The 13,043-nt window shown below is 33.8% G+C and overlaps 1 protein-coding gene across 2 annotated transcripts in view; it reads right to left on the bottom strand.

The window, feature by feature from the left end:
- Window positions 1-13,043, bottom strand: part of LOC130910911 (ephrin type-A receptor 7-like) — a 747,396-nt gene that overhangs the window by 47,437 nt on the left and 686,916 nt on the right. For both annotated transcript variants that reach the window (XM_057828557.1, XM_057828559.1), the window contains one exon: window positions 2,949-3,004. In XM_057828557.1, coding sequence (XP_057684540.1) covers window positions 2,949-3,004 — 56 coding nt within the window. The remainder of the gene's footprint in view (window positions 1-2,948; window positions 3,005-13,043) is intronic.

The following is a 13,043-nucleotide window of genomic DNA, read 5'->3' as shown; positions in this document are numbered from 1 at the left end:
ATATTCCACTTCAAACAACAGAATATTACATAATACATTTTCCCACGTAATTAAACGGTATTCTACATTAAAAAAACATAAACAAAACAATTATTCCTTTTTGATCAAAACCAATGAACAATATTGACTTCATTCCACTGTATTCCACCTTATTCAGCTTCATTCCACTTCATCCAGTATAATTGATCCTACATACTTTCATGTCATCAATTATTCCACAGTCCAACATTTTCCCCCACTTCATTTAAAATTATTCCACATCATTCCATTTTATACAACATAATTTTAACATTTATTCCACATTAGTCAAAAAATTTCACTTCAACAACATTCATACATCATTTCACATTATTTCACCTTATTCCACATCATTCAATATTTTTCCCCACAACATTTACCATTAATCCACATTATTCCACATTTAACATTTTCCCAAACGATTTACCATTATTCCACATCATTTCAAATACTTTCCCTTCGTGCAACAGAATTTATACATCATTTCACCTTATTCCACATCATTCAATATCCACCCCCCACAACATTTACCATCAATCCAAATTATTTTATATTTAATATTTCCCACAGTTTACCACTATTCCACATCATTTAAAATAATTTTACTTTGCGCAACAAAATTTATACAGTATTTCACATCATTTCACCTTATTCCACCTCATTCAATATTTTCCCCCTCAACATTTACCATCAATCCACATTATTTTACATTTAACAGTTCCCACTTCATTTACCATTATTCCACATCATTTAAAATAATTAAATTTTGCGCAACAGAATTTATACATTATTTTACCGTATTCCACATCATTCAATATTTTCCCCCACAACATTTACCATTAATCGACATTATTCAGCATTTAACATTTTCACACATCATTTACCATTATTCCACATCATTTCAAATAATTTCACTTCGTGCAACAAAATTTATACATCATTTCACCTTATTCCAAATCTTTCAATATTTCTCCCCACAGGATTTAGCATTAATCCACATCATTCAGCATTATTTGATTTGATACAACATAATTCCAACATTATTCCACATCATTAAGCATTATTCCATTTCATACAACATAATTTTAACATTATTCCGCATTCAATATTTTCCCACACGATTTACCATTATTTCACATCATTTCAAAAAATTTCACTTCGAAGATGCAGCAAAATGTATATATTATTTCACATCATTTCACCTTTTTCCACATCAATATTTCCCCCCACAACATTTACCATTAATCCACATTAGTGCTGCAATGATTAATCGATTAACTCGATTATTCGAATAGAAAAAAATATTCGAATTAAATTTTGCTGCTTCGAGTATTCGTTTAATTAAAGTGGCGTTGTAATGATTAATTTTGAAAGTGTTTGTATTTAGTTTTATTGATTTGGGTGGATACACTGCCCTCCAGTCTGCCTCGTTTAACATGGCTGAATCCAGCTGCTACATGTTAAGACCAACATAAGCAGGTTTTTGTTTGAGCTAATGTTTTTTTAATGCATTCGTCATTTAGTTTATAGGTATATTTAGCCGTTTTATGTAGGAATATTAGGAATATGTGTCCGAACCATTTGTTAAGAGCATTGTACAAAAAAAAACAACAAAAAAAGTTAGCATTTTATAGCATTTAAGCTAGCGGACTTTTGCTATGTAAGTTAAACAATTGTTCTTTTGTTGTAAATAGATCCTTGTTTATTTATTTTCAGCTCAGGTATTTTAATATTTCATGTTTCTTATCCGATTACTCGATTATTCGAACTAACTAGTTCATCGATTAATCAACTACTAAAATAATCGACAGCTGCAGCCCTAATCCACATCCTTCAGCATATTCAACTTCATAAAACCTAATTCCACATCATTAAGAAGCGTTCCATTTCATACAACATAATTTTACCACTATTCCACATTCAACATTTTCCCACGTCATTTCCAATAATGTCATTTCATGCAACGTAATTCATACATTATTCCACTTCATTCCACATCATTCCATTTTACACATCCTTCATACAATATTTCACATCATTCATACATTACACCACAGCATTTACATTATTTTACATTGTTCCACATCATTCTATTTCATACATTATTGCACACCATTCATACACTAAACCACAGCATTACAGTATTCCACTACAGTATTCCACATAATTCACAACCCAAACATTGTTGATTCGCCCATGTGAGCAGAACCCCTTTATCCTGTAGTGGGGGAAGTACTCACTTTTTTCTTTTTAACTTAAGTAAAAGTACAGATACAGGTGCAAAAATGACTCAAGTAAAAATACAAAAACTTGTTTGTTAGTTTTGTTTTCATCCCTCTGGCACAATCAATAAGCTCCGTGCAACTATACCGTAACCAAGCACTAGAGGCAGCAACACGAGTACAAGTAAGATTAGGCAGGTGAACAAGATATTGATGAATAAAACCCACCACACTCTTGTAGGTGGCGGTATGCACCTGATAGTTGCTTGCAATTCGCCATTAAGCTAAGTTTTGGAGTTTTTGAGCTTGCTAAGCTTCTGATTACAGTGCAGTCATTTTTATTGCTTGTTATTTGCATTCAATACTTTTATATAAAACTAAGCAGTTAGCCAACTATCAATTCACAATGAGAAAAAAAGAAAAACAAAAGTAACGTTTAACACACGCGACAATTTAACAAGTAGTGGAGTAAACAGTGTTCATATTTGTACTCAAATACACAAAAATGTACTTAAGTACAGTAAAAAGTACTTTTCTTTCATTGCATTCCACCACCGACTTTATTCCACATCATCCGACAGCTGTTTTGCATTCAAGTTCAAATTCACAAAAAATTGCATTTTGTACCTGGGAATGCTGTTGCTTATGCACATGCACACACTTTCATGACAGTACAGGGCAAAAGAAAAAAAAATAAAAGTCACTTACACTGGAAGTAAAGTTCTTCATCTCCTTCTTGAGAGGCTTTGCTGTAGCCGCATTGTCTAAAAAGCGAAACAAAGACAGACAGACATCAGAGTGCGTTCCATCCCAGTCGGGAGACACAAACAAGCACCAGACGCTGTTTATCTTGCCACGCACTCGTTTACACGGAATGTGCAATAACTGTGAGATGAGGGAAAGCAAAGATGAGTGCGCCGACCGCGGTGATGGAAGATACAGAAGAGTAATACAGAAGGCCCCCCTTGATGCCGTGGCGCTGATGAGCGAGAGATGGATCTGAGGCTGAATAAGTGGAAATTTTCTCTGATTTGACAGAGCCACAAGCACATACACACTGATTGGACATGAGTAGATACACTATTGTTGAACACACACGAGGAGACGAATTTCACACAACTCCCTCGTCAAAACAAAAGCAGTTTTATATAATTGGACTGTAAGTCATCGGGTGCCATTAATGGCGATAGTCGCCCAATCCATTTGATGTAGGAGGGTCAGCAGCATATTAAATGGCAACGAGTGAAGAAATGCTCTTCACTGCCAGTCCTTACCATTCAAATTGATTGAACGTCCACTAGTGATAAACTTGTTTAATTCAACAAAAGCAGTAAATATGAAATGTTTTATCTGATTTTTAAAAACAAAATGAAATAAAGGAACTATATATATATATAAAAAAAAAAACTATTAAAAATATATACAAAAACAAAAGAATGATCTATATATAATGTATATAATATATATAATAGTAAACATTCGCTATTTGTTTATTAATTTTCATTTTTCTTTAGATTAAAAAAAGCAACAAAAACGAAGCATTCTCTTACTTATTTTCTAATTTTTTAAAAAAGATTATTTTGGTTATTATAAATATTTACAGTCCCCCCCCCCCCCTTCAATTTAAAATACATGAAAAGAAAAAAAACAACATTAAAAAATGAAACAATCTGGCACACACCAGAAACATTAGCATTATACAGCATTTAAGCTAGTGGACTTTTGCTATGCATGTTAGCCAATTGTTGCATTGCTGATATTGGCTAACTTGCATAGCAAAAGTCTGCTAGCTTAAATGCTATATGATGATAATGTTTACATCAATTGGCTAACTTGCATAGCAAAAGTCCGCTAGCTTAAATGCTATATAATGCTAATGTTTACAACAATTGGCTAACTCGCATATCAAAATTCCGCTAGCTTAAATGCTACATAATACTAATGTTTACAAAATTGGCTAATTTGCATAGCAAAAGTCCGCTACCTTAAATGCTATATGATGATAATGTTTGCAACAATTCACTAACTGGGAGGGCAAAACTTCGCTAACTTAAATGTTATATAATGCTAATGTTTACAACAATCGGCTAACTTGCATAGCAAAATTCCGCAAGCTTAAATGCCATATAATGCTACTGTTTACAACAATTGGCCAACTTGCATAGCAAAAGTCCGCTAGCGTAAATGCTATATAATGCTAATGTTTACAACAATTGGCTAACTCGCATATAAAAATTCCGCTAGCTTAAATGCTACATAATGCTAATGTTTACAAAACTGGCTAATCTGCGTAGCAAAAGTCCGCTAGCTTAAATGCTATATGATGATAATGTTTACAACAATTGACTAACTGGGAGGGCAAAAGTTCGCTAACTTAAATGTTATATAATGCTAATGTTTACAACAATCGGCTAACTTGCATAGCAAAATTCCGCAAACTTAAATGCCATATAATGCTACTGTTTACAACAATTGGCTAACTTGCATAGCAAAAGTCCGCAAACTTAAATGCTATATAATGCTAATGTTAACAACAATTGGCTAACTTGCATGCAAAACTCTACTAGCTTAAATGCCACATAATGCTAATGTTTACAAAATTGGCTCGCTAGCTTAAATGCTACACAATGCTAATGTTTACAAAATTAGCTAACTTGCACAGCAAAAGTCCGCTAGCTTAAATGCTATATAGTGTTAATGATTACCAGATGGTTTCTTGCTTAATTTTATTTCAAGAAACAGGAGTTTTTTTTTTTTTTTAGCTCACGCAGTTGCTCACAAAGTAGTACACCTCAACCCACCTTTGCTTGTAAACAAATTCAAATAAATTGGACATCTATCGCCGTCAATGGCAGCCTTGAATGATTAATTTTCCATAAACAACATCCACAAAATCACACACAACAAATTTAGACATTTTATTCCAATCAGTTTGTCTTCGCGACGTTTATATACCAGATCAACCACGTTTATAGACACAATCATCCCATACATTGACAGGGATCATAATAGTGTCAACTAACCATGTTTTATAGAACAACAAAGTGGAAAGGCAACATAAATCATTGCCTGATAAACATTAAAAAGGCCCCGCAGAGTTGTTATTATGAGTATCCTTGAGGAAGGAGGGAAAATAGCAAAAAGAAGGATCATCCTTTAACATGTTTTCCATCACTTTCCTTTACTAGCGATCATTTTTCTTCAATAAAAGTGAAAACAAATCAAATAAAAGTGCAGCCTCTTAACTCGGGTTCGATAGAGCTTCAGGGTTCAGCAGAGGTCGAGCGTGCTTCCACTCTGTTCAACCACTCGTATGATTCGGGACATCACGCTCCACCTGAATATTGTTGGATGCCGTGTGTTGCAAAGTTCCACGGCCGCATGTGGCTCGTTTCACTAGCCTGTCACTAGAAGACGTCCGATCCATTTGAACTGGGAGGGCTGTTAACAAATGAACGAATGCTCAGCACATGTCAATGGCAGCCAATGAGTTGATAGTTGGTATCAACTATACAATAAAAAACAGAGTAAAATAGTATCACAACCTTAAATGTAAAACCTTTTACTTATACAGTATATATTGTCTATTTATATATTTTACATAATGAAAACCAACCTTGCTCGGGGTGTAATTTCAGAAATTTATTTTAAAAAAAATTTAGTTTTCAAATTGAAATTGTAGTATTTTATAATTAATGAAAAACAAAAATATATAAATTAATTCAAATTTAAATAAATGCATAACTATTTGACATTATAACTTTAAATTTTTACAAAAATCTAGGTTGCCAAATTCTCTGCATTTTTAGAAATAATCTAAAATTAAAAATAATATTTTATCACATTCAATGTTTTAAATGAATAAATATCATATAAACTTTCAGAAAGCATTTTTTATTTTCACAGTTTTAAAATCGAGGTTCTGTTACTGCCAAATTTGGGGATTTATAATATATATATTTTTAAAACAATCTAAAGTTAAAAATTGTTTTCTTTTAAATGAATAAAAATCAATACAGTATTTTTTAACAAAAAAAAATTAAATTAATAAATATGCTAAAAAAAAAACTTTTTATAAGTATTTTTTATTTTTACAGTTTAAAAATTGAGGTTCATTTATTGCCAAAATTTGGGGATTTTAATTTTTTAAAGAAATCTAAAATAAAATTTGTTTTATTTTTAATGAATAAAAATCTATATATTATGACCAAAAAAATTGAAACAATTTTGTTAAAAAAACATTTTTAAAGCGTTTTTTGTTTTCAGTTTTAAAATCGAAGTTAATTTATTGCCATAATTTGGGGATTTATATTTTTTAAAGAAATCTAAAATTAAAAATTGTTTGATTTTTCATGAATGAAATTCAATATTCTATAACAAAAAATTTAAATTAGTAAATATGCTAAAAAAAAAAAAAAAACTTTAATGAATACAAATCAATATATTATAACCAAAAAATGTGAACAATTATGTTGAAAAAAAAAAAAAATTAAAAGTGATTTTCAGTTTTAAAATTGAGGTTCAGTTACTGCCAAAACTTGGGGATTTATATTTTTACAAAAATCCAAAATAAAATAAAAAATTGATTTTTCATGAATAAAAATCAAACATTTTATAACAAAAAAATTAAATGAGTAAATATGCTTTAAAAAAAACTTTTAAAAAGTATTTATGATTTTAACAGTTAAAAATTTTAAAATTTGAGGATTTATATTTTTTAAAGAAATCTAAAATAAAAATTGTTTTATTTTTAATAAATAAAAATCAATATATTATAACCAAAAAATGTAAACAATTATGTTAAAAAATATTAAAAGTGTTTTTTTATTTTGAGTTTTAAAATCGAGGTTAAGCTATTGCCAAAATTTGGAGATTTAATATTTTTTTAAAGAAATCTACAATTAAAAATTGTTTTATCTTTAATGAATAAAAGTCAATATTCTTTTAGCAATAAAATCCAAACAAACGTTAAAGAAAAAAAAATTAAAAAGCCTTTTTTATTTTAACAGTTTTAAAATCGAAGTTCGGTTATTGCCAAAATATAAGGGTTATTTTTTTTCTTTTTAAAAACATATCACTTTTAAAAACTTAAATTTTATTACAGCAATAAGTTATACGAATTATCTTTACACTTTTGAAATGTAGATACAGTGATAAACGAACTAGAAATAAAAACAAGATCACTCTAATACAGAAAAAAAAAACAACATTTATCTACAGATTTTGTTTTGCTGCCTATTTGTCAAAATATTCCTCCTCTTGTTAAGGTTGTGAAGTGCTGCTTGGGAGCACATTTTCAAGACACGCCAATGCTCCCTTTTTTTCAGGTCTTTGTTCGTCCCCGCCTGAGTGTTCTCGTGGGGAGCCGTGATCGAGGATGAGGCTGACACATCCCTCAGCCTGTGTAACAGCGGGGTCTGAGACAAGGTCAAGGCCCTGTCTGTCAAAACACACCAGCAGACACATGCAACAGAAATCCTCGGGGCACGCGCTGCCGCACAAGACGAGGCCAGACGAGAATTGATAGACAAGGGAGTGCGGGAAAGGCAGATTGGAGGACGCGGGGCATAATGCGACCCGGGAAAACAAGATCACACGACACGTCGGCGGGGTAGAAGCCAGGGAACATACTGAGACACAGACTTAAGAATTGACAAACTTATTGAGATGCTTGCCTGTGAAATGAAAACAGAACAAGAAAGTCTTAACTATCAGATTTGGGCTGCCAAAATTGAGTATTTTGATAGTCAACGAGTGTAATTTTTGGTCGCACCTGACTATAAGCCTCACTTGCTAAATTTCACAAAAAAACTAGGTAGGTGTCCACATTGTACATGTAGTACCCAGATTACGAACGAATTCCTTTCCCATGCTAGCGACGCAACCAGAATTTCTGTATACATCGGGATGAACCCTTTAAGTACCCCTAAATCTCAAAATAACTACCGTAATTTTTGGACGATAAGGCACCAAAATTTCACACTAAAACAACATTTGTTCATAGATGAGCTGCACCGGACTATAAGCCGCAGCGGTCCTCACTGTATTATGGGACATTTACACCAAAAGATATTAACCGGAAACACTTTATTTGACGGCGACTTCATAAGACTGTCATAAGACCAAATAAACCACCATAAAGCTTCAAGCGTCATTGCTTCAAGAGGCTTCATTTGACCATCACTGCTCACTTGGGGGAGACAGTCAACCTCTGCTGCCATCTGCTGTCAACACTGTTTTCATCCAACATGCCTCCCAGCATGCATTGCAGTGCTATGAATGTAAATAACAATCAAAATTCATGTTCTGTGCTAATTATTTCTTCAGTTATTGTTCCAGTTGTTTCATTAAGTGCTAGTTATGGTATCTGTTAACACTTTATTTGACAGTGGCTCTATATGACTGTCATAAGACTATCATAATTATGACGTGACACTGCCATGAGCATTAATGAATGCTTATAACAGATGTTATTTTGTGTCATCCGGCCAAATTTTCTCACGTTTGAATGAATGTAAAAGATCCAAGTTAATGACAAAATTTGCCGAATGACACTCATGAGATCTGTTATTAGCATTCAGTAATGCTCATGGCAGTGTCATGTCATAATTATGACTGTCTTATGACGCCGCTGCCAAATAAAGTGCTACCTATTAACTCAAATAAATCAACAAATAAGACGCAGTGAACTATAAGGTGCAGGATTCAAAATGATGGAAAAAAGTAGCAGCTTAGTGCCCGAGAATTACGGTATCCAATAAAATGCATTTTACGTCATATTAATAAAATACGGTGATCCCTCATTTTACACGGTTTATGGGGACCAGAACCCGCTACGATAAGTGAAAAACTGCGACGTAGCACCCCCCCAAAACGTTTTTGTGTTCAATGTATTTATTCAGATTTAGCATTGTACATACATATAAGACATACATAGACATACATATAAGACATGTTTTTTTCCCTTTCCCCCAAAGTATAGAAAAAAAACAAACATTTTATGAATTTTATGAAGAAAAAAAAAAAAAAAAAATATATATATATATATATATATATATATATATATATACTGTATATGTATATTAAGGCTGTCAAAATTATTGCGTTAACGGGCGATAGTTATTTTTTAAAATTAATCACGTTAAAATATTTGACGCAATTAACACACATGCCCCGCTCAAACAGATTAAAATGACAGCACAGTGTCATGTCCACTTGTTACTTGTGTTTTTTGGTGTTTTGTCGCCCTATGCTGGTGCCTGGGTGCGACTGATTTTATGGGTTTCAGCACCATGAGCAGCGTGTAATGATTGACATCAACAATGGCTAGCAACTAGTTTATTTGATTGATTGAAAATTTTACAAATTTTATCAAAACAAAAACATTAAGAGGGGTTTTAATATAACATATCTATAACTTGTACTAACATTTATCTTTTAAGAACTACAAGTCTTTCTATCCATGGATCGCTTTAACAGAATGTTAATGTTAATGCCATCTTGTTGATTTATTGTTATAATAAACAAATACAGTACTTATGTACAGTATGTTGAATGTTTATATCTGTTTTGTGCCTTATCTTTCCATTCCAACAATAATTTACAGAAAAATACGGCATACTTTAGAAATGGTTTGAATTGCGATTAATTACGATTAATGAATTTTTAAGCTGTGATTAACTCGATTAAAATTTTTAATCGCTTGACAGCCCTAATATATATATACTGTATATTTATATAATTTCTTTTTTTAATAAATTATTTTTAAGCACTTCAAATGTAATAATTAGGATAAGTTTTAAACATGTTACTGTCTGACCGAATTATTTTTTTAAACAGGAATAAGGTAGAAAAATGCTTTGCATTATTAAATGCTTCATTAAGTGAGTCCACTCAAATCCGCTCAAGATGCTCACTTACACAAAATGAGTTGGCGCGGCAACTGTTTAACAAGCTAAACAATGATTGACACATGCGGCGCTTTGAAGTTTCGGCTTCCAAGCATCTCTAACAAGATCAAACTTTAATGTCTGTCAATCATCGTTTACTTTAATAAGCAACTCCAGTGCACTGCCAGACCAAGAAAAGCAGCAGGAGATTATTTTTTTCAATTGAAAAAAAAATCCGCGAAGGACTCAGGGTGGGAATTTTGAAGCGCTATGGAGAGAGGGATCACTGTAAAGTAAAAAAAAAAAAAAAAAAAAAAAAAAAAAAAAAAAAAAAAAAAAAAAAAAAAAAAAAAAAAAGATACTGTGAAGGATAATGACGTACTGTTTATGCGACGAAAAAAAAATGACTGGGGACAAAATGACGGACAAGATTCCGGCGTCGTAAAGTCGAAATCCTGTAAATCAAGTACGTTGTGTCCCGGGGACTATCTGTATTATCAGATATTATAAAAAGGCAGGAGGAAAAAGTACTGGATTATAGTCCGAAAATCACCCTAATTATTTTTGTAATTATTCGACTAGTTAGCTCATGTAAAAGCCACGTCAAGTTATTTACCGTTTTCGCAAGAAATATGCATTGGAACCAAAAACTATGTTCTAAGGGTGTAACGGTACATGTATTTGTATTGAACCGTTTCGGTACGTGGTGCTCGGTTCGGAACGGAGGTGTACCGAACGAGTTTCTGACGTAATGTAACCCTAACTTTTCGAGGTTGTGAGTCGATCGCATTACAGTTTCTATATTAAGATTTTATTTACTCTGTCTTATCTACTATAATGAGAACCAACACGGTAGGACACTATATAACCCAGAAAGGTCAACGGTGCGACAACGTGGCCGCCGCGAGAACGCAGTGAAACGCGGGCGTTAAAGTCAGTCAGCCAATGCACACCAGTCGCAGTGCGGCCGCGTGTTAGACGCGTCCCAGAAGCGGCTCAACACGACGCACGCGAAAAGAACGGCAGAGTTTATTATTTGACACGCTCCTGCGTCAATACTACTACCAGGAGCTAGCATCGGGCAGACCGGAAGTCACTCGTGTAAAAATACGGTGGATCCGGTCGATTTTCAAACTAATATGCAATCGTAACCCACTTTTTGAGTCCATCAGATCTCTTGAGTGGTAGATCGGGGCACAGTTGACTTGTCTTTGTTGATTTACTGCTGTCTTCTCTGCTATAATAATAACCAACATGGCCCCGTGTTCAATACAAAACCCTCCTACCACAACAAAACAAGTAGGAACTAATATTCACATAGGAACTAAAGCTCTACAACATAAAATATACAATATAAATGAATACTACATCACAATTGTAAAATATATACACGTAATAAAATAAATAATAGCTCGTTTAAAGTGCATGTGACACGAAAAAGCATGTTTATTTCATAATACAAGCGGTATTTTATGCTCCTGAATGATATGGACCGCTTGGATGTGTGCGGAAGTGATTGCTATATTTATTTAGTTTTTTGAATCCTGCGCCATGAAAATGAGTGACTTCCGGCTTCGGTCTTGCATTGACGAGGAGGGCGCTGTGACGTGTACGGGTGAAGGCGTCCTCTTCACTAAACAGCGGCACTGTTGTGTATGAGGACGAAGGATTCAGCTGATTTTGCGGATTAATACGTTTATTTTTCGCATCACGCCAGCCAAACGGCTGCAGAAAAATCTTGCTTTATGAGGGAGAGGCCTGCGCGCCTTTTTGGAGTTTCAAAAGGTTCCCATTCACTGTGGATATTGGCCAAAACAAGCCCTACTACTGTGGGACCATTGGACTTACGAGGAAGTGAGTAAACATCTTGTTTTGTATTATGTTAAATACGAATACAGCGATTACAAAGTAAACACTACAAACTTTCTTTAAATAAAGGACTACTTAACATTTGATCATTGATAGGCATACAAAAAGCTCTCCTCATGCAAATTAGCTGCACGTTAGCTGCACAACAACTGCAGCCGCCCTCCTCCTGGGAACGAACTGTAAATTGCTCTCCGCCGGGTGGTTTGCCGATCCGCGAAGACAATCGACAACCCAGTCATCATGTCAAATAATCCGGGTTAGTTATGTGTGATTTTCCTCTTTGAAGACTTTGAAACATCACTCACTTCGGGTTAGTATGACGGCTAGCTGTCACACCTTTTGGTTTGTTTACATTCTCCGAAGCTGAGGAAGGGAAATGACATATGTCCGATTTAGGTGTCATAAAATATCGTTCGGGAGGTGTGACAGTAAAGTCGACAGTTTTGACCATTATGGAGTAATTTTGCCATGTCGTCCTGAATAAGTGCATTTTTATTATTTCATATTCCATTTAGCACAAGACTGTTATTTGTCATGACCATGCCATTTATTTAGCAATTGGGGAAAATACTTGGATAAAAAGAATATCCTGTAAAAATATTGAAGTAAAGAGACAGAAACAATGACATTTTGCAGCTCTCTTCGTCGCGTTTTCCTCGTTGTGAATAGTTCCCCCTCGACGGGCTGACTGGTCCTTCTCAAGCCATTTATTTAGCTATTGGGGAAAAATACTTGGATAAAAAGAATATTCTGTAAAAATATTGGAGTAGAGAGACTGAAACAATGACATTTTGCGGCTTTCTTCGTCGCGTTTTCCTCGTTCTGAATGATTCCCCCTCAATGGGTTAAATAGTAAAACCGATGAGCCCAGTCACCCGCTGCGTCATCCACCTGTTGGGAACGCTAGAGCCCTATAATGGTAGGCGTGGCTAACCGGCAGATTAAAAGACTAATTTCTCGTCATCTGCGCTTTGCTAAATTGTTGTATATAGTCGAATCGTCTCAAAATATGATTCTAATTCACATAATAATGCTATTTAAGACT

The sequence above is a fragment of the Corythoichthys intestinalis genome, chromosome 22, assembly GCF_030265065.1.
Source record: "Corythoichthys intestinalis isolate RoL2023-P3 chromosome 22, ASM3026506v1, whole genome shotgun sequence".
Lineage (NCBI taxonomy): Eukaryota > Metazoa > Chordata > Actinopteri > Syngnathiformes > Syngnathidae > Corythoichthys > Corythoichthys intestinalis.
This window is presented reverse-complemented; position numbering and strand designations above follow the sequence as displayed.